This window comes from Rutidosis leptorrhynchoides, chromosome 4 (assembly GCF_046630445.1).
Source record: "Rutidosis leptorrhynchoides isolate AG116_Rl617_1_P2 chromosome 4, CSIRO_AGI_Rlap_v1, whole genome shotgun sequence".
Taxonomy (NCBI): Eukaryota; Viridiplantae; Streptophyta; class Magnoliopsida; order Asterales; family Asteraceae; genus Rutidosis; species Rutidosis leptorrhynchoides.
This window is the reverse complement of record NC_092336.1, coordinates 75,306,788-75,328,507: the sequence shown is the minus strand read 5'-3', so window position 1 is coordinate 75,328,507 and position 21,720 is coordinate 75,306,788. Positions and strand designations below refer to the sequence as shown.

Below are 21,720 nucleotides of genomic sequence, written 5' to 3'. Positions count from 1 at the left end.
CCCTATTAAAATGCGGAGAAGTATTAGATAGTCTCATTTGTGAGTTTAGGGTCTAATAATTTAACGTTTATATTGCTTATTATCTAAGCTATGTTCCATTATAAATAAACATACAACCCAACCTATGTAATAACAATTATAATCAGTCAATATATTACTCTTTTACACTTCCGGATATCATAACGTGAACATATCAGGGCTCGCATCCGTAATAAAACCATGAATAGGATATAGGCCCGAGGAATATTATTTATGTACATCAGGATGTAATAAAGATAATTGTAATCAAATTTTTAGACAATCATACATTCATACTCTTGACTATCATTTTGCATTCAAGTATAGAGGAAATTTCAACACAAGTTTTGGCAGGAAAATTCAATCATAGAGGATTAATTTTTCCTTTAGTTTTGAGCAAATGTTGACGACTTACCAAAATAACTCAAATTAATAGCCTCCTATTATGTGCATGTATAGAAAAACAAGCTTGAACCTCTGTATTCACCATTGAAATTGAGTTCACCGAACTAACAAAATTTTGAACTTCGATCAGAAGCATGTAAAGACGATTACCAAAAAAGTAAACTCGGTGAATCGTGGTATCTAAGTTCATTGTTTAATTCCATATTGATGGGTTTCTAAACTGAGAGTTCATTGCTTCCGACAAGAATTTGATGAGTGATTCTCGACTTATTTCCTTCTCCCTTTTAAGCTCAAGATGACGAACCTGATTGCATCAGACACTCGTCATTTTAGCAATTTATTGTCTTAAAGTCAACTGTTAAAGACTACTGTATTACGGACAAATGATCCATGGTAAATATTTTCATTTATATATGCCTCTTCAAACATCTCAATATATTACTAGATGGGTTGTGATTTCAAGTTGCAAAAGTAAAGATTAAACAAAAAGTAACTTTCTCAACTAAGAATTTATTACCTTAACAGATCCTTTTTGAGAAACATCGGAATCTGATATGATAATAAGACATTTAATGTCATGTTCGTTGGCATACTCGTACTGTTCTGTAAGGCTAGGATCCAAAGTCGGCACAAACTCCGCCTGATAGATATACATTATTACAAGCATGCATCATTTGAATGTACAGTAAGAAATACCGGACTATCTACTTCATTGAACAATATTATAGCTTTGTGATGATATCGTTTCTTTAATCATATTTATCATTTTATTAGAAAATATTTTTGAATTCAAATTCAAATTTAGCACTTGTACTATTATAAATGCATATGCATACTCGATTAAAAAAAATGTATTTGTAGCATGTGGATCCACCCAACCTGTCCTAATCCACACATTTTTCTCTACACTCGCACATTATCCGTTTTAATTTGTTAATTCACGTTTAATAATTCTACTACAAACCTTGATATCTTCATTCCACAATTCGGAAACTAACTCCATACGCTTCTCCAGTAAACCACCTCCACCTCTTGAACAAACAAGAACACTTTTACTGGAATCACTTCTGCATAAACTTATGTTGATTAATATACGAAAGCAGTGGTAATTAATCTACAGATTCAAGAAAAAAAAATATAAACATACCTAAAAGGTTTGTAAATATCAACAGCAGAATGTTGAATGATGGTTTCCAAAGCAAGACTAGTCCCAACTGCTCCCGGAGGATTTGATTTCTGATAGAATCAAAGTATGAGGCTTCATCAAGATGATTTACTAATGAAAAATAATAAATATATTATGATTTTTATGCATTTCACATCAAAAACTGCCAAGTTGAAAGCTTCTATATGTTGTTATAGATTATCATGAAATACATATAATCGTAACCTACGTATTCAGATTGCCACATATTGTGAAGGAGGTAATCGTAGCGACCACCAACGGCAAGCAAGATTCCTTCTGTAAGCGATCCAAGACTATTATCCTTCCTCGAATAAATCTGCTCCATAACCACATCAACACTTACATAAGTTTCGAAGGTGATCCGATTTGTTTTGACCGATTAAAATAATCAGTCTACTCAAAAGAGCGGTCACGTCTGAATTGTTAAAACACCTATAATGTATATTGTTAGCAGCACGGGAATTAAAATAAGTGGGTTTTTAGAAGTACATTAACTTAATCAATTAAAGTGTATGACATACAAAAAAGTGATTATGTTCTGGTAATGTTATATCTTTAGCAGCAGGTCATTTAGATAACACCAACAAATTTAGCACCCAAAAAAAGAAGAATGGGTCAAACAGGTGACAAGTAACCCAAAATACACCTCGAAAGGCTACAACCTATTGCTTTACTCAAAGATATAAATTTTATTGCAATAACAATTTTTTGTAAACATATTGATAATACAAATATTTGTTAAAAAGAATAAAAATTGAACAGAAACCAATACACATCAACCCAGCACGACAAAATTTCAACCCATGATTACCCATATTAACTACTTACCCAGCCCGCACATTCTGACATCTCTACAAGAACACGGATGCCACTTAAAATACATGTACCTGGAAAAATGAATCTCTGTGATAACCCTCAGCGGGTGGCATAAGTGGATCGATGAAAACTTGCTTATCAATCTTCCAGATACGTAAATAATTAAAAATCTCAGATAGTTCATCAAGTGCCTTTCGTATAGGTGTATCTGCACTGTCATCACAAAATCAAAATCAAACTTCCCAATAATTCATAAGAATTAATTAAAAAAATAAAAAAAAAAATTGTTGTTGATGACAAACGTACCAGCAGGGAGGGCACCTCGTAATCTGGGAAGAGCCTGATCTGCAGTTCCGCAAAACCTTAAACCCACAGTCTGCAATTTATTAACGGCCCCTTCACTGATATTAAGTTCCTGAAAAAGTAGGATAATTGCTTTCTTAAAGAAATTAATTTCAAAGAGAAACATGCAAAATGGAGTTCAACCATTGTTGTAAAAGACACGAGTCGGGGACGAGCCAGTCAGGACCTTGGAGGGTCGGGGACGTCTCGGGCATTGACCAGCGTTGACTTTTAGTAATAGATATATTGAACATATATATATTACACATAAATATTTCAAACATAAAACATAAATATTTCAAGATATTGGGCACATAATCTAACTTCAAACAAAAAAAAATTGACCAACTTTGACTTTGACATACTCAGACTGACACAGCCCAACTTTGATCCAAACCTTTTAGGCCAACTCGGCCGACACTTTAGCTTTCTAATGAAACTTTAAGAATTAATGAGTGAATGAATTATATTGCCTAAAAATCTCCTTCCCAGTGAATCGTAAATCTTGCCATAAGCAATAGCTAGGTACACAGTACATATAAACAAGTAAAATTAACTTAACAACAAAATTAAAATCGAACCTGTCTAAGCTGCCGTCTTATCACCACCCACTTTGTTTTTCTCTCGGAGGACTGGGGACGCAAGGAACCCAAAAGAGACAGAAGCTTCACGGACAAAAGCATAAAACTTTCAGCTGTTTATATAAGACCACAAATCTAGTCAATTACAGAAAAGGGGAAGGAAAAAAATACATACTTCTGCTACTTTTTGTCTATGGTCAGCCTTAATTCCAATCCATGACCAAATTGCTTCTAACAAATCAGCATGATTCAGATGTATGTCACATGATTCTAGATGGGAAAATTGACTTATGATATCCATGGCAGCCTGTATTTCAAACAAGGGGAGTTGAATCCATATTTACAAGATTAAACATGATAAAAATGAGGTTATAGAGAAATGAAAGAGGACAAGATAAGTTCATTGACCAAGTCAACTAATTTTCACCACCTTGATAACCTCAGCCTCTGTCAGTATAGAAGCACCTCCAATTACATCAAAGTCTCCCTGCATATGAGATAGGCGTGTTACTGCAAAGTGTCACTTTAAGATTTTAAGTGTTTATCATCAAACTAATATAAATATAAATTAGCAAACCCAACCTGAAGATACCGATTTGGAGGGGAATGACCAATTGGTCTACGATATACATAGCATATTTCAAATCGTTTGAAAGAAGATTTCTGCAACAAACAAACGAGACAATTTTAATACAAAAAATGATTTTTCCTCCTACCTAATCCTCCTAATCCTAGGGTTTATTAAGTGCAGATTTGCACCTGTTGTAGAACTACCCAATTAATAAAGGGTAAACGCAGCTCGTGGCAGAGTTCTATCAAGTCTCCACCATCTGTCAAAAGCTTAACCGAGTTCCTTCAAATACAAAATTAATTACAAAGTATAAACAGTACATAATACAAATATGCATAAAATAGAATAACAGGCAAAAAGTTGATCCACAAATGTATGCATAAGCAATTGGGAACTGGAAATAGTTTCAAAAATGGGAACTGGAAATAGTTTCAAATAAATAAAGAAGAGAAAATATATCTATGTGATAATACCTATTAAACTGTTGAAGATCTCCTAGCAAACGCATTGGAATTATTTCCAAACGTTTTGCACAATGCAACCTAAAGACTGCAGCAGATGCCTCCCAAACTAGGTCACGAATTTCAGTATCCAAACTTGTATGTTGTATAGATGAGGAGTTATTTCCAACTAATTTTGGTATTTCAAGTACGCCATCTTGGTTTTTACTACTTAATATCTCCTCGTTGAAGATAGCATCCACAACTTTATTATAGATGGTGGGGTCCTCAGAGTTGTGCATTGTTCGTAAGATATCTGCAAAATAGAAGCAAGCTTATTAGTATCATACATGGTAGGGTCTAGAAAGCACAATTGTATAAAAAAGGTATCAAAACATTCATAAAATCAGTGTTTCACTCTATCTTATGACGGCATTGTACGTTACTGGTTGTGGTTTCTTTAAGTTAATTATATTTAGTACGTTTATTTTATAAGATAACGCTTACAAAGAATAATGTGTTTGATGTATTATAATATTTCAAGTTGGGTTTCACTTTACTCTGGTAAATTTTCTGTTCCTCTCAAATAATTGCACGTTCCAAAATTTCGTGAGTAATAACCTTCGAGACACCTTCCAAAGTAACAATTTAACATAAACAATCGCCCATGTATATGAGCATGTTTTTATCATCTTTAGAATTTAGTAATCGAGGTACTAGCATATATGTATTTCTCTGTATTTACCGTTGAGTCTTCTAACATGATGTTGTTTAGATTCAAACCAGTTTCAAAGTTTCTCACAATTATATATGTGGAAGTATATATCATACATGTTTGTTGTGAGATTACTGCAAAAACCTTGAGAATTGAAGAACGAGTTTTTGTTACACAGAAGTCCATTTGAGAATCACAAAACACTTACGAACAAAGGAAATTTGTTGGTTCCTTTGTTCTAAGGCATTAAACGTATCACTATATATGTACATATGAACGAAGTGAAAGATAGGTACTTACTGTCTACCAATTCAGACTCCATTCTTGGAGGAAAAGCATGTTTGAGGAGATCTGTGGTAGATGGACGGTCTGATGGGCTTGGTGACATCATCTTACGCAATAACGAAGCCTGTTCGGGAAACTCAGCAACCCAATCCGAAGGAAGCTCCCCCATCTTTTTTAACTCAGAAAGAACAATGTGTCGTTCCATTCCAGTGCTAAAGGGATGCCACAGCTCAAAGAATACAATTCCCAAACTATACATATCAGCCTGAAGAACAAATATATACATAAATCAGCAGAGTGGCAAAATGGGTAGGTTGGTCAACGATTCGAGAACAATTTTGGTGTGTATCAGATTAGAATGACCTGAAACACTTGTTGTCCCAAAAATATTGATAATCAAACAAGTTATCACAAACCTATGGTATTTCAAAATAATCCAAACTTTTGAATAAAATAAGTTACGAAGACTTCATGAATTACAAATATACTTTGGGTGACTTTCAACTCATTTGACATGTTCCCTGTTAGAGATAATGGATTATGAAAATGACAATTGCTGAAGTACTTTCGTCAACCTAAGACTCATGCTTTAAGTTAAAAAGACTTACTTTCTCGTTAATTTTTGGCCAACGCTGCTCGATTTCTGGTGCAGTATAAAAATAGGTTCCAACCTGACCAGTACCATCAACCGACACTCCAGTTGTTTCTGCAGGATCTACGTCTTGTTCCAACTGCTCCAACTTCAGAAACTTAGCTGATAAAGAAAAATGAAGACAAATTAGAAGAATAGGTCATCTGGGTCATGTTTATTTATAGGTGTCAAATGGGTAAAACAACAAAACTTTAAAGAAAATGGGTCAATGAGTTGAATCATCAGAGGTCATCACCCAATGCGTATCTTAAAGCATAAACCCACCTATACCATTTAGAGAAAATGATATATTGATTAATATAGATATAATACTAGTTTGGTGATCATATTTGATACACCAATTATTAAATTTTTGTTACTGTTTTGGACCAAAACTACTTCGGATCAACCTGACTTGTCCCTTCCAAAACTTATATGTTTTGATAAGTTACCAAAACTGACCACCCCACCCCATTCGCTAATCTAGACTTAAGCATATCATACGCAAAAGAACTTTCACGAAACTTTACGGGGCTTAAATGATGATATGTAAGTGTAACACGTCATGATAAAATAGTATTCAATAAAACAAAGTTGGGCATTAACAATTTAAAATTTGATAAACTGTAACTTACCGAGACCAAAGTCCCCTATTTTAATATCATTGCGAGCATCAAAGAAAATATTATTTGGAGTCAGATCACGATGGATAATTCCTTGACCATGTATGTGTGCCAGGCCTTCAACTATTTGACGAAACCAGTGCCAGGTCAACTTCTTGTCAAAGTGATCATAAGATTCAAACATCTGTCGGAGAGTCCTTATATACACAAAGCAAAAAGATTATATCAAAAGATTGCTCCAAATCATCAGAAGAAAATACAGATACATGATATAATCAGTAACAAAACGATCTAATTTATCCTCCAAAAGTATTGAACAATAGTTAATTGAAACATAATAAAGATTTGGAATTAACCTTGGGCAATATTCCATTTGAATGTAGAGGTACGTTCTAACTTTGTTGTCCTGTCCCACCACATCTGTTGAACTCTGGTCTAGGTAACTAAAACTGGAGCTAGCTGCAGTCCTGGAACCCAAGTTAGCATCACCATAGGACCCGGTTTCTCCTGTTTCAAACCATGCCTGAAAGTTTTTCATCATATAACTACATCAAATTACCTTTAAAATCTACTACCATGATCGTAGTTCACAAGATGCTTTCAAGCTAAAAAGGGTAATATAAAAATGTATATAATAACAACTTAGCCACTTAAAATCTACTACCTTTAAAATGTATTTTTATGTGTTTGTATCATGCATTGTCTAACCTATAGTGAGTTAGATGCACCCTACACTTCGATAGTTGCTCCATGTGGTATGCTTCTGATATATAAAGAAGATCATTCAAGCATGTGAGCATATCAAAAGTTGAATTCCAACAAACTCATGTCTAAACTGTTACCTCAAATTGGCACAACACAAGATCTATAAAACTACATTTTCTATTGTCATATGAAGATGCATTGGTGGATGAATCATGATGTAGTATAAAACAAGATCACGTGAAAAATTTAGAGTTCCTAAACAACTAGATTACACGTAAAATGGCAATTTAAACTCGTTTACTATGAATTGATCGATTCAGGTTATGTCTTATCTTGAGCAGCTAAAAATAGCTTTAAAGGAACAGGTGAATGCCTAAATTTTTTAGTCGATATTGTGAATAATTATTTACATGATAAGCATTACATTGTTGAAAGAATAAAATTGTTGCAATCATAATTGCACGTAATTTTTTTATTTGAATTTATAATGAAAAAAAAAAAAATGTGTTTCCAAGCTACCCACACCCAAAAAAGTCTTCAAAATTGTTACACATCTCACACTATATGTGAAACTAAAAAAAGACACAGCATTGAACCTTACCTGATAGTAACGTACAACATGTTGGTGCTGCAATCGGGAAAGAGTGGCTACTTCTCTATAGACACAAAGAAATAAAAAGACACAAAGAATATTTGATTAATAGTCAATAACATCCTAATATAGTGAACTTTAATGTAAAATTAAAAGTTACAATTTGCATCACATAAAGGTGACACTTTACCACTTGTAGGACCAAGGTTTACCTTTGGAATAATCAATTATGCTAATTCTTCATCGAATGTTTCCATAGAACTTTTGAGAATAATTTGGAGCTATGAATTAAAACTATACTTATAAAAAGGGATTTAAGTAATTTAAAATGTCCCGTCAAAAGGGAATAAGATATCACTACCTTAAAATCCTGTCATCTAATGGTTGACTATTGTCCTTTAGTCGAATTTTCTTAACAGCATACTGTCTTCCATCTAGCTTATTCTTGCATAGCACAACATGGCCGAACCCACCATGACCTAACACATAAACAAAGGCATGAAATCCGAGTCATACGTATATATGGTGCTTGATTCAAAATAGTGCAGGCAATATATATATTTTAATGGAATATATTTCAGCAAAAGGCATCAGAATTAAATATTAAATAATGATTCTATATAGTTGAGATAAGACTGCTCACTCACCAAGCGGTTTTAGCTCCTCAAAGTCATTCAAATAACGAGAATTTAACATAGGTGAGGTATGCTGCCCTTCGAAATCAGAAGAAAATTTCCAAAACTGAGAAACCTTTGAGGCTACCTATTGAATCACATTAAAAGAAGTATTTTCTTTCCATTACACAACAGAAACTAGTGTGAAAGCTACAGAAGTATAGGTGACAAAATGGGTGGGTTGTGTAACAATTCAACATAAAACATTTTTTTTACAGGTCGGCTGGGCCGGCAAGAATTTAGTCCAATATTCAACTCTTTTATTAACAAACTGTGTATCAAATAGAACCATATAAATTATCTTGCTTCAATAGTACTCTGATTCATCAAACCGTATGATTTAGGAGTTTCCATTTGTTATTAATACCCTTTAGGCGACTTTCAACATAATCCATTTAGCGGTTACCTTTTATGTTAAATCTTACAACTTACATCATTTTACCTGTTACAAATAATCTTAGGGTTTAAATTTTGCGAGTGTATGCAACTTTACACCTATTACTACACACATTCAACTTTCAAACATTCTATTGTACGTATTTAACTATCACGCCTACTTTTGTATGAAAATAGCTTACTATTGTATTTATGGAACTTACAAAATACACGTCAATTTATGTAGCCAAAAATATCAATAATCAATAAAAACATACATTAGACAGTTGTATACATACCATGTTTCGAAGTTGGATGCATACAACGGTAAAAAGTGTAAAGTTCGATACATTACCAAAATATAAGCCCTAAAACATATCCCGTCCCGAATCAAACCCTATATAAGGTCAAAACTGCCACCTCTAGTGAAATACTACAAAATAATTACGAAGTACTCACCGTACGATGTTTAAAGGATTGATTGAAGCTTTTATCAAATAGTGATGATGATTCTGTTGCTAAATCTGCCACCCGCTCTGAAACAATCTAAAATACCACAAATCTCTACTATTCAGGAATGCACAAAGACCAAAAGAATATGAATCAACTTTTTATGTGGCAATTCTGGCCCGTTCATGTAAATTGGGTCAATTTACTTAATAATTAATCCATACTGGGTTCAGTTGGGTAAAACTTAAAAAGTTAGCATGGGTAGAACAGGTCCAGAAATGCCTCAAGTGCATTATAAAGTTTATAACATCCTAAATAGCTTAATTCAATCAAGTTGAAGTATTATTAATAAACAGAACGATTTTGTAACTATATCGAATACTTCAACAATTTATGATACTAATCATGAAAAAACATAGACAAACAAGTGTATGCAGGTCAACCTGACCCATTTTGACATAACCAGTTTGCCCACTCTACTAACCAAACAAAATGTAAGTAACATACCCCTAGATTAACCAGCTCTGATGCCACATCAGTCAAGGCATCACCAAGTGGACCTTTAGGAGCACATGCAAGTCGTAGCAAATGAGCCTGAAATTTCTTTACTGTTAGTTACTGCAATTTTTAAATACTCGTAGTAGAAATGGTAAGAAAAAAAGGTTAGCTAATACCAAAACCAAATCTCTCTCAACAGTTTGTGAAATCTGATTATGATTCGTTGATGTGGATGATTCTGATTCTGAATAATCACTTCTAATCTGATCATAATCAGTTTCTTCTTCAGTATCCTCTGCCAGAGGATAATCCTGTTTCATTTTGTATTAGTGGTGTACTTGTAATGATCATTGCAAATAAAATATTACTTAACAGATTACACATGATTATGTTCTTCCAATTTGAATATATAACTTTAAAATAGACTATCCATGAGCGTAATAGCATTAGTAAAAGCTATAATGAATACAATAGTAAACACTGGATGAACATAGTTGATGTCACTTATAGACTTTGGAAGTAAAACTTTTCATGAGTGACACACTGACACTTCACGAGATAATGCTATCATCTTTCAGAACGAAGAAATTAATTAGAGGTGGCAATTTGACCCAATTTTGATGAGTACAAAAATATAGATTTGAGCATATCATTAACAGGTCAAATTATTATTAAAAGTAAAAACTTAGCGTCAATACACGCAAGTTTGTAACCATTTTTTACTTAAGGGCAATGACCCACAACTCACTCTGCCTGACCCATCTATCTTGCCACCACTATAAATTATAGAAGTGTCATAATAAAACTTACCCATTATTATAAGTAACAATGCCACAAAAAACGACGTACTTATATCAACATTCCACATTGATCATAAGACTTAGAATATGTACCAGTTAGTCACTAAACATAGTAAAAGAGTTTCATTCCGACCTCAATTATGTCATAAAAATAAGGAAAATGGAACATTATTCAAAAAATAGTGAGCAAAGTAGAGTAGCAACATGTGAAACACCGACAAAACAATAAGTTTATGCCAATAATTAAAAAAAAATTGATATGATCTTACCTCACCGATGCTTACATCCTCCATTGATTCCTCAGATGGTGATGTACGAGAATCACTACTCTTACTAGATTCTTCCAAAATGACAACTTTTCCTGTAGAGCTTATTACTTTATCCAGTTTAGCCTCCTCAACCACCCCCGTCTTCATATTTTGATTGACTTTTTCCAACAATGGTTGACTACCATTTTGCAGATTATCTACAGTAATGTTTGTATTGCTGTTTTCTTCAACTGAAATTCCCCAATGCCATGACTCCCCAGAGCCTATGAAAAGATCTATGAAACCGTATACAAAAGGCCCTTTGGAAGACCTTTCACTTGAAACTGCAACAGTCTTTTGAGATAACTGTCAAAATATAAGAAAAGTGATAATCAACGTTACACCAAGTTTGAACAGTTGAATCAATCTAGTTTGCATAAACAACCAACATCATGCTCTCGTAGAACAAAAGTGAGCCATCCACCCCATTAAAGATCCGCCCCTGATTGCGCTAATGAACATGTAAACACAATTGTGGAGACTTCAACGTATGCTTAAGCTTTAAAAGCTAGTATTTAACTTGAATTAGCTGCAACAGTCTTATGTGCTTTGTGGTAACAGATAGTATTCTCTTTTATGTAAAAATAACGAGGCACGGGCCTTTTCCTAATGATATCCCATCATCTAAAGTTTCTTTTATATGCTTAGAATAAAGCACAATATCGCATAACTGTTACAGGGGTCACGAACTTTCACATATGATTACTCGAACATTAAGGTTATTTTCATAAACTTCTCATGAGCTATCAAACTTGTATGCCCCAGTAAAAAGGGTGATGTCATGAACCATCTCACTTGTATGCCCCAGTTAAAATGGTGATGTGACATTTTAAGAAAATGATTTAATTGTTGACCCAAAACCATTTTTCACAACAATCTATCATCAACCACATGCCTTATACCAATCATATACATTAGCAATATGAGAAATCGCATGTTGTTTTCTATAGTCAGTAAAAAATATTAGCCGCACATGACACTTAAGAACTTCAGTGCCTTTACTACTATTTATATTACTAACATTAATGTAGACTTCGAAACCTGTGTATGAGTTTGCTACAGTAGGCAATACACAAACATAAAATGATCGGTAATTACACTTACAGGTGGTTGCTCTGATGAGACAACTTCAGACAAAAATTCTTGTGCAGCCTCAACCAAGTTATAAATCATCACACGTCCTTCTCGGGCATTTAAATTGGCCTGCGTAGGTAGTCAATTGACTTCTTACAAACCATAAATAAAAAGAAATGACTTGCTTCTTCATCCATATAGTGCACATCAGTTAAAATGTCAAAAGTAATATTATTGAAAGGATGAAAGATGATAGCATCAAGAAATACATTCATGTAAGGTAACTTTAACTAAGAAATATAACATATTTTACACTCTACTGATCAAATCTTACTTGATCTTGAACCAATGACAATAACTTGTCTGCATCAGATTTTGATAATCCTTTTTCTGAAATTATCAGCAGCTTGGGACACTTGTAAGGATATCCAGGTAAAAACCTAATGACAATCAGTTTTGAGTGATCATGAATAACAAAAAGGGTTTAACAAGGATTTACTACCAAAGGATAATGAAAACAATCATAGCTTATTAACCTTATTGAAAGAATAGCTGAAACATCTGAATCCTCGTAACACGAATCTCGTGAGTATGGCCTGTATATGAATGTTCAATGTTGTGATAACATAAAAGATGAAAAGATAAGCATGGAGGTAGCTAACTATATATTAAAGTTTACAAACCTTAGCTTGATCTTAATTCGGGGTGGAGAATCCGAAACAACGTCACAATCTTCTTGAAATATAGAGCTCCTAGATTGAAAATAAACTATTAAGACTGACAGATTCACAAGCATGTTGTGATTTTTCCTCCCTACATCTATAAAAACTATTAGTCAACTATGTTGTTCTATATCTATTAAATGCATTTTATTCACTTGTAAGTTGTACAATTCGCTATCATAAGTAAATAGACATAACCACGTCTCCTTTTTTCCTAACACACATTAAACACCACCAGACGAAACTCTCAAATGATCAATATGAATGGTATAAACTCATGAACAAATGAATGTCTATTCGCATTAAATAAAATAGACCACCATTCAGTTAAGCATGAAGAATTTAACATTAACACTATATTAATTCAAAAATAATTCAGTTAGTATCCTATATTATCATTTTAACAAATCTACTCCCTAACAAGCCAATATAACAATCCAATCACATTATAAGCATTAGCATTATAACTATTCCTCTCCATAACCACAAACAACGATAACACTCGAGTCAAAATCAAACGTTGACTATTCTAGGTTAACATAACTAGTAGTTAATGTACTAAACAATCGTGCACTTAGAGTTGATGATTTACACAAACTGAACTGAATTAGTGAATTTAGAAGTTAAAACTATAATAATAGTAATAAATATGGATCGATACAATATTGTAACAGAAATTAGTTACAGTGCGGTAAGCTCTTCTGATAGAAGCTCGCCGCCGACGTCATCAATAGAAGTGTGATCGTCGTGAGGTGTCCTACGTCTCCCTGAACCACCACGCTTCTTCTTTTTGGATCTGTGACCCATATCACGTCGATTTTCAGCTGTGAATGAATACAATTAGACACTGATTCATACCAATTGAAGCAAGTCACTACAACAACCAAAGCAGCAAAGAGAGAGGGAGGGAGGTGAGCTTGTTTGGATTTTGATGAGTAAAAAATAGGGTTTAAACAATAAAATAAAAAATAAAATAAAAATTGTTACCATACTAAAAGTTAAAAAAACATGTGGAGTACAATTTAATAATTCATACGCATACATATGAATAGAACTTTGCATAGTAAAATTTGTAATATAAATACATCATTTGTGTTAGTCTTGTAAGAGACAATGATATAGAAAATTTTATTCTTCTCTCTTTTATCTCTGCTCATATATATTTATAAGAAGGCTTGTTACTAAGATCAGTCATAAAAGTAGTTATAAGCCTATTGAATTATAACAAGTTATCAGCACGAAGTGCTCCGTATAATCAAGGTTTATCTAAGCAAGCACAAGTCACTAATCAAGGTAGAAAATTCTTTAACGATATCTTCTATTATTTATTAGTAAGGTAAATATTATTATCATCATAACTAACATTTATATTTATGTTATATATGGTCGGTTATACCGCCTGAATTATATTTCTGTAATCTAACTATTATTAACTTCACTAACATTTATATTTATGTTCTATATGGTCGGTTATACCGCCTGAATTATATTTCTGTAATCTAACTATTATTAACTTCACTAACATTTATATTTATGTTATATATGGTCGGTTATACCGCCTGAATTATATTTCTGTAATCTAACTCTTATTAACTTCACTAACATTTATATCTATGTTATCTAACATTTATGATTACTTATGCAATTAATCATTATTTATTTCATGCATACTAACGTTTATTCTTAAATTTATTATTTATGCATAATATGTTTATTCTCTTAATCTTCGTATTTATACTGAACGTATTTATACTAAATGTATTTTATAGTAATCATATTTATACTAATAAATTTTTTTATTAAAATTATTATTAATATAACGAGTACATAACAGTCGTTAACGTCAACTGACGACGTTACAACGACTATATTTTTCAAATATAAAATAAACAACTTCGTTTTTCACATTTTCACAAATCAATCTTCATTTTCTCATATTACCACTCTCAAAAAGTTGTTGTAAAGATGATTCACACAAAGATGATTTTTCCTATTGTATTGGTCATATTAACTATCATCATTGTTGCTAATATACCACCGGGTGAACTTGTATTCTATCCTGCCCTTGTGGTTTTATTATTTGTAATCATACCATTATTCTGTTATTTGTTACTTATAAATTTAAAATAATTCTAATTTCATGTTGTTAGAAATTGATTATGATTATAATTTATATTGTTCATCTTTCTGAAAATAGAAAATGTCAAACTTATCAAAGCTTGAGTTTGATGCCCTAGACGTATCGGGAACAAACTACACATCATGGGTCATGGATGTAGAAATAAATCTTGGATCATTGGGTATTCTAGAAATTTTAAAAGAAAACAATACTTGTTCTGATCAAGATAAATTAAAATCAATTGCTTTTATTCGCAAACATATTGATATCACCTTAAAACATATGTATCTCACTATCAAAGATCCACATGTTTTATGGAAAAGTATCAAGAGTAGATTCGATAATCAAAAGGAAATATTACTCTCAGCTGCGAGGGAAGAATGGAGAAATCTAAGGTTCCAAGATTTTAAAAAGGTAAGTGAATACAGCTCGGCCATGTTCAAGATCCGTTCAAAGCTACAATTCTGTGGTCAAGAAATAAGTGAGCTGATATGATGGAGAAAACTTTCTCCACAATGCATTCTGCAAACATAACTATACAAGCAAATTTAAGATTGCAGAATTACAAAACTTTTTCCAAACTTCAAACTTATCTCTTAGTTGCAGAAGTGAATAAAGAATTACTGATGAAGAATCAAGAATCTCGTCCTACGGGTGCGCTAGCATTCCCTGAAGCTAATGCTATTAACAATAATAATAATAGAAAAAGAAATGCACCTGGACGAGGACGTGGTCATATTAGCCAAAACAATCATCATGGAAACTACCATAACAATAATAAAAATCATAACTATGTTCGAAATCACCCTTATGGTAATGGTCGTGGTGGTGGTCGTTGTCGTAATGGTTACGGTGGTCGTGGTCGTGGACAAAGAAATAATAATCCACAAAATTATAAGCTACCATACAATCCCACAAATCATAATGTTGAAGGAAGCTCTTCAAAGAATATTGAAGATTCTTGTTATCGATGTGGTAAAATTGGACACTGGTCTAAGAACTGTCAAACAAATCAATATTCTGTTAATCAATATCAAGAATCCCTAAAGGGAAAAGTAAAAGAGGCAAACCTTGTCGATGACCTTGATACAAAAATCACTGAGCCAACAAGTGACTACTTTAATGAATAAATTTTCTATTATATGTCCATATCAAATAAAAGGATGTAGATTTACGATCTATACCATATCTACTTTACTATATGTTTCCTTATTATGTACTTTCGTTTATAACATATTTTGAATGTAATATATTGATGAATTATATACTCATTATTTGTTTCTCATATTTTGAAGTTCATGATGTACACTACTGGAGTGCAAAATCAGTCAAACGGTGGGGATCTTTGTTTCATGACCCGTCCTAATCCATCTGGACGAATACATTGCATTTGGTTACATCGCGAGGTACTTGACCTCTATTGAAATGTCCCGTTCATATTGATTATAAACGTTTCATATTAATTGATTTCGTTGAAAGGTTTTGACCTCTATATGAGACGTTTTTCAAAGACTGCATTCATTTTTAAAACAACCATAACCTTTATTTTATCAATAAAGGTTTTAAAAACATTACGTAGATTATCAAATAATGATAATCTAAAATATACTGTTTACACACGACCATTACATAATGGTTTACAATAGAAATATATTACATCGACATATGTTTCTTGAATGCAGTTTTTACACAATATCATACAAACATGGACTCCAAATCTTGTCCTTATTTTAGTATGCAACAGCGGAAGCTCTTAGTATTCACCTGAGAATAAACATGCTTTAAACGTCAACAAAAATGTTGGTGAGTTATAGGTTTAACCTATATATGTAGCGACCCGACCAAATCATGTTTGACGGCGCCGTCTACTGAGGTCCCGTTGCGTGGTCATAGGTCTTTAACGTGACATTTGACCAAAGATATGTCGCATTCCTTTCAAAAATAAAGATTGTTTCAAAGTTTACAAGAATTGTTCATCCAAAAGTTACGTTACAAAGTTATAGTTACATGTGAAACCTATGCGACACAGTTTTAAAGAAAGTCAAAAGACGCTCCATGAAATGCATGTATACTCGACATCCAATGCAAGTATCAAAATAATGAGCGGAAGCATGTTTCACATAGCATTCAAAGACCTGAGAAAAACATAGAAATTTGTCAACGAAAACGTTGGTGAAATCATAGGTTTAAGTAAGTAAGTACAAGTGAACCACAAGATTTGCATCAATGAAATAATAGTAATACATTCCAAAAGTTTGTTTCACGAGCACCCAATTATCAATGCTTAACATTCCTTCCATAGAACCCCATCACTTAGTGCTAGAACATACACTGTTTCTCGAAAATATATTTCATTCGTAAACGGTAGCGAACCGTTTGAATGAGGGTTTGTCAAACCCATATGGATCCATACAACATAAGTTCTCGCTTACACCCGGTAAGTGTAACTAATGATAATCGAATTGAGGATTTTGTTCTAAACTCGTATGTAGAATGTTTGTTTTCCTGTACTTGTGTTCACTTAGTAAAGAAATGTTTATGTTTTCTCATCCCAAATGTAAGTTCAAAAAGAGTAAAAGTGGGACTATGATCTCACCTTGAGTGCACGAGTAGTAAAGTACTTCAACAAGTAAACGTGTGCAAAGAACAATGCTAGTCTTGACCTAAACAATAGGTTGTATCAATAACGGTAAATACGATAGGTCAAAGATGTTCAATTAGTCCTATGGCTCGTTAAGACTCGATCATAATAGCATGTGAATCAAATTGTCATGTTTCATGCAAGGTACAAGTATAAAAACATGTTAGAACGATTGCACAAATATTTGGTTAAGTTTGATTAAAAGTCAACTTGGTCGGGTCAAAGTCAACGAAAAAGTCAACATGTTCGGGTCGGGTCCCGAACTATTTTTCTGAGGTTTTTAATCATATATGAGCATGTTAGAACAAGTTTCATGTGAATCGGAGGTCCGTAGTATGCCAAACATTTTTCGTATTTTGGACATGGAGGTCAGAGCCTGGACACGGCTTATGCCGCGCCGCGGCCCACAATTGTCGCGCCGCGACAATACACGGGAGCTGGTACCTGGCCAGTTTCAAATGTTCAAGTCTTGATCCAAAATTCGTTTTAGCACAAAATGCAAACCGTAAACATTTAGAACTCGCACCTTATATCGTTGGAAAGCTCTTTTGACAAAGAACATAACTAAACATGTATCATCAATCAAAAACATCATTTTCAACAACCGATTTCTCGTCAAGTGATCAATAAAAGTCTATTTTCAAATTTTCAAGTTCATCAAATGCATTTTGAGTTTCGGGAATCCAATTCTCACATATGATATGCCGTTTTGAAGGTAATGAGGCATACATTACAACTAAACACTAACAATTAACATTCCATGGCATTCAAGCATCCAAAAATTCATGTCAAGAACCATCAAACCCTAGTCAAACATCTTAAAATCAATAATCATGCTTTTGAAGTTTTCTTAATCAACCTACACATCAAATTGAAGCTAGTGATACTAGGAACACAATTAGAACATGAACCTTTAACATCTAACAGCATATGATCATCCAAAATTCAAGAACAACACACCAAAATTCAAGTTCATGCTAGTTATACTAAAACAACGAGATCGAGCATACAAATTACATACACGACATCACAATGAGCCATAGACACTAACTAACATCATTTCAAGTCAAAAACACGAATTTAGAGAAATCTAGAGTTTTAGAAATGTTACCCAAACGAGATGAAGTTGGTACCAAAATGAAGAGGATGAAGAGAGGATTACGAATATGTAATTTATTTTGTTGTAAGCCTCCTAGATCGGATTTAGATGATGATTGAATGAATTTGGAAATGGTGTGTGTGTTCTTGCTAGAGAGAAAGAGAGAGAGATGGAGGTGATAATGAATGAGTGAAAGGGGTTTGACCCTTTGACCTAGTCAAGGGTTTGATCCCTTGTCAAGTTTAGTCCCTCAACTTTCGTTCGGGTGCTTGAATTACCTAAACGAGATAATTTAAAACGCGTATCAACGGGAGATGTTATAAACATATAACGGAGTTTAAATTAGTATAACGTAAAAGTAAATGGAAAAAGGCGGGATGTTACATTACCTACTCCTTAAAAGAAATTTCGTCCCGAAATTTAAGTAGGCGTAGTAGTCGTTGTTTCTTCCTCGAGATCTTGCGTTTCCGGATTCACGAATAGATGAGGATACTTCCTTTGCATTTGATCTTGTCTTTCCCAAGTAAACTCGGGTCCCCTTTTGGCGTTCCAACGGACTTTAACAATCGGGATTCGGCTTTGTTTCAATGTCTTGAAGGAGGTGTCCACAATTTCAACCGGTTCCTCCACAAAATGAAGTTTGTCATCAATAGTAAGTTCCTCGAGAGGGATGACGATATCGGGTTCGGCAAGACACTTTTTCAAGTTAGATACATGGAAGGTAGGATGAACGGAACTCAGTTGAGGCGGAAGATCTAAACGATAAGCAACGGTTCCAATACGCTCCAAGATTTCGAAAGGACCAATATACCGAGGATTTAGCTTCCCGCGTTTCCCAAAATGGATTACACCCTTCCAAGGTGCGACTTTTAACATTACTCGGTCACCGACTTGAAATTCAAGATCGTTGCATCGTTTGTCGGTATAGCTCTTTTGACGACTTCGGGCCGTCCTAAGCCTATCTCGGATTTGAACGATTTTCTCGGTGGTTTCGTGAATGAGTTCGGGTCCAGTGATTTACACGTCGCCTACCTCGGCCCAACAAAGAGGTGAACGACATTTGCGGCCATATAGCGCTTCAAAAGGTGCGGCTTTAATACTCGCGTGATAACTATTGTTATAAGAGAACTCGGCGAGAGGTAAGTGCTTGTCCCAAGCTTTTCCGAAATCAACCACGCAAGCTCGTAACATGTCTTCCAAAGTTTGAATTGTACGTTCGCTTTGTCCATCGGTTTGAGGATGATATACGGTGCTCATGTCTAAACGCGTTCCCAACGCTTCTTGCAATGTACGCCAAAATCTAGAAACGAAACGGCCATCTCGGTCGGAGAAAATCGATAAAGGTACACCGTGTCGGGCTACGATCTCCTTAATGTAAAGTTGTGCAAGTTTCTCCATTTTGTCCGTTTCTCTCATGGCAAGGAAGTGTGCGGATTTGGTGAGACGGTCAACAATAACCCAAATGGTATCATAACCGCCCGACGTTTTTGGTAGTTTGGTGATAAAATCCATCGTGATCCTTTCCCACTTCCATTGCGGGATCTCGGGTTGTTGAAGTAATCCGGACGGTCTTTGGTGTTCGGCTTTGACTTTGGAACATGTCAAACACTTGGAAACATAAGTAGCTACGTCCCTCTTGATGTTCGGCCACCAATATAGTTGTTTAAGGTCGTGGTACATCTTATTGGCACCGGGGTGAATCGAGTATCGTGACTTATGGGCTTCATCTAAAATAAGGCTTCGTAGGTCCCCATAACTAGGCACCCAAATCCTTCCAGCGTAATATCGGAGTCCGGTCTCCCTAATTTCGAATTGAGAGACGAGAATGTTCAAGAGCTCGTGTGAAAGGTTTTCATCCTTGAGGGCTTCATCTTGGGCTACATGAATTTGACTATTGAGGTTGCTGTGAATGGTGATGTTTAAAGCTCGGACACGAAGAGGCACCGCTCTTTCTTTTCGACTTAAGGCATCGGCTACTACGTTTGCCTTCCCGGGATGGTAACGAAGCTCGCAATCATAATCGTTCAAAGTTTCAATCCACCGTCGTTGTCTCATGTTTAGTTGCTTTTGATCGAAAATGTGTTGGAGACTTTTGTGGTCGGTAAAGATAGTACTCTTGGTTCCATAAAGATAGTGTCTCCACATTTTAAGTGCAAAGACAACGGCTCCGAGTTCGAGATCATGAGTCGTGTAATTCCGTTCATGAATTTTTAGTTGTTGAGAGGCATAAGCAATGACTTTCTTCCGTTGCATCAATACACACCCAAAACCATGTTTCGAGGCATCGCAATATACAACAAAATCATCATTGCCTTCGGGAAGTGACAAAATAGGAGCGGTGGTTAGCTTTGTCATCAAGATTTGAAACGCGGATTCTTGCTCGGTCGCCCAAATGAATTTCTTTCCCTTGTGAGTTAAAGCGGTTAGAGGACGTGCAACCAAAGAGAAGTTTTCGATGAATCTACGATAGTACCCGGCGAGACCCAAGAATTAACGAATGTGAGTAGGAGTAGTAGGAGTCTCCCATTTACTAATGGCTTCGATTTTCGTTGGATCGACTTTAATACCTTGGTCACTTACAACATGACCAAGAAATTGAACTTCCTTTAACCAAAATTCACACGTGGAGAATTTGGCATAGAGTTGTTCTTGTCTTAAAAGTTCAAGCACAAGTCGGAGGTGTTCCTCGTGTTCTTCTTCGCTTTTTGAATAGACTAAAATATCATCGATGAACACGATAACGAATTTGTCAAGATACGGTTTGCACACGCGGTTCATAAGATCCATGAACACCGCCGGTGCGTTAGTGAGACCAAATGGCATTACAAGAAATTCATAACTACCATAACGAGTTCGGAAAGCGGTTTTGGAGACATCTCCCCCCTTAACCCTTAATTGATGATAACCCGAGCGGAGATCGATTTTCGAATATACACAAGACCCTTGTAGTTGACCAAAGAGGTCATCGATACGAGGAAGAGGATATCGGTTCTTAACCGTCAATTTATTTAGTTCACGATAATCAATGCACATTCGTAGGGATCCGTCTT

The 21,720-nt window shown here is 34.5% G+C and overlaps 1 protein-coding gene across 3 annotated transcripts; it reads right to left on the bottom strand.

The window, feature by feature from the left end:
• Positions 1 to 150: 150 nt before the first annotated feature.
• On the bottom strand, positions 151 to 13,739 carry LOC139839770 (eIF-2-alpha kinase GCN2). Of its 3 annotated transcripts, none has more exons than XM_071829920.1 (29): positions 13,497 to 13,739; positions 12,773 to 12,841; positions 12,626 to 12,685; positions 12,424 to 12,529; positions 12,120 to 12,218; positions 10,977 to 11,321; positions 10,084 to 10,218; positions 9,917 to 10,003; positions 9,419 to 9,505; positions 8,558 to 8,672; positions 8,272 to 8,389; positions 7,920 to 7,974; positions 6,970 to 7,136; positions 6,626 to 6,810; positions 5,968 to 6,113; positions 5,375 to 5,624; positions 4,393 to 4,675; positions 4,108 to 4,201; positions 3,931 to 4,011; positions 3,779 to 3,835; positions 3,524 to 3,655; positions 3,349 to 3,432; positions 2,732 to 2,840; positions 2,497 to 2,633; positions 1,818 to 1,925; positions 1,571 to 1,659; positions 1,388 to 1,490; positions 941 to 1,063; positions 151 to 727 (listed from the first exon to the last, which is right to left on the bottom strand). In XM_071829920.1, exons 1-29 carry the CDS (start codon positions 13,616 to 13,618, stop codon positions 617 to 619), a joined length of 3,657 nt encoding a protein of 1,218 aa, XP_071686021.1. In that variant the 5' UTR covers positions 13,619 to 13,739; the 3' UTR covers positions 151 to 616. The 3 variants fall into 3 exon arrangements, with proteins under 3 accessions (XP_071686021.1, XP_071686022.1, XP_071686023.1); XM_071829921.1 differs by having other exon boundaries at positions 12,773 to 12,908; positions 13,497 to 13,732; XM_071829922.1 differs by lacking the exon at positions 151 to 727 and having other exon boundaries at positions 946 to 1,063; positions 2,497 to 2,638.
• Between the last annotated feature and the right edge of the window lie 7,981 nt (positions 13,740 to 21,720).

Bases quoted from the DNA above. Each gene is read 5' to 3' on its own strand.
- LOC139839770 (XM_071829920.1), bottom strand. From the start codon at position 13,618: ATGGGTCACAGATCCAAAAAGAAGAAGCGTGGTGGTTCAGGGAGACGT. The intron at 12,530-12,625 runs GTTAATAAGCTA...GATTGTCATTAG, and splicing joins TCAGCTATTCTTTCAATAAG to GTTTTTACCTGGATATCCTT. The intron at 6,114-6,625 runs GTAAGTTACAGT...TTTCTTTATCAG, and splicing joins AATAGGGGACTTTGGTCTCG to CTAAGTTTCTGAAGTTGGAG.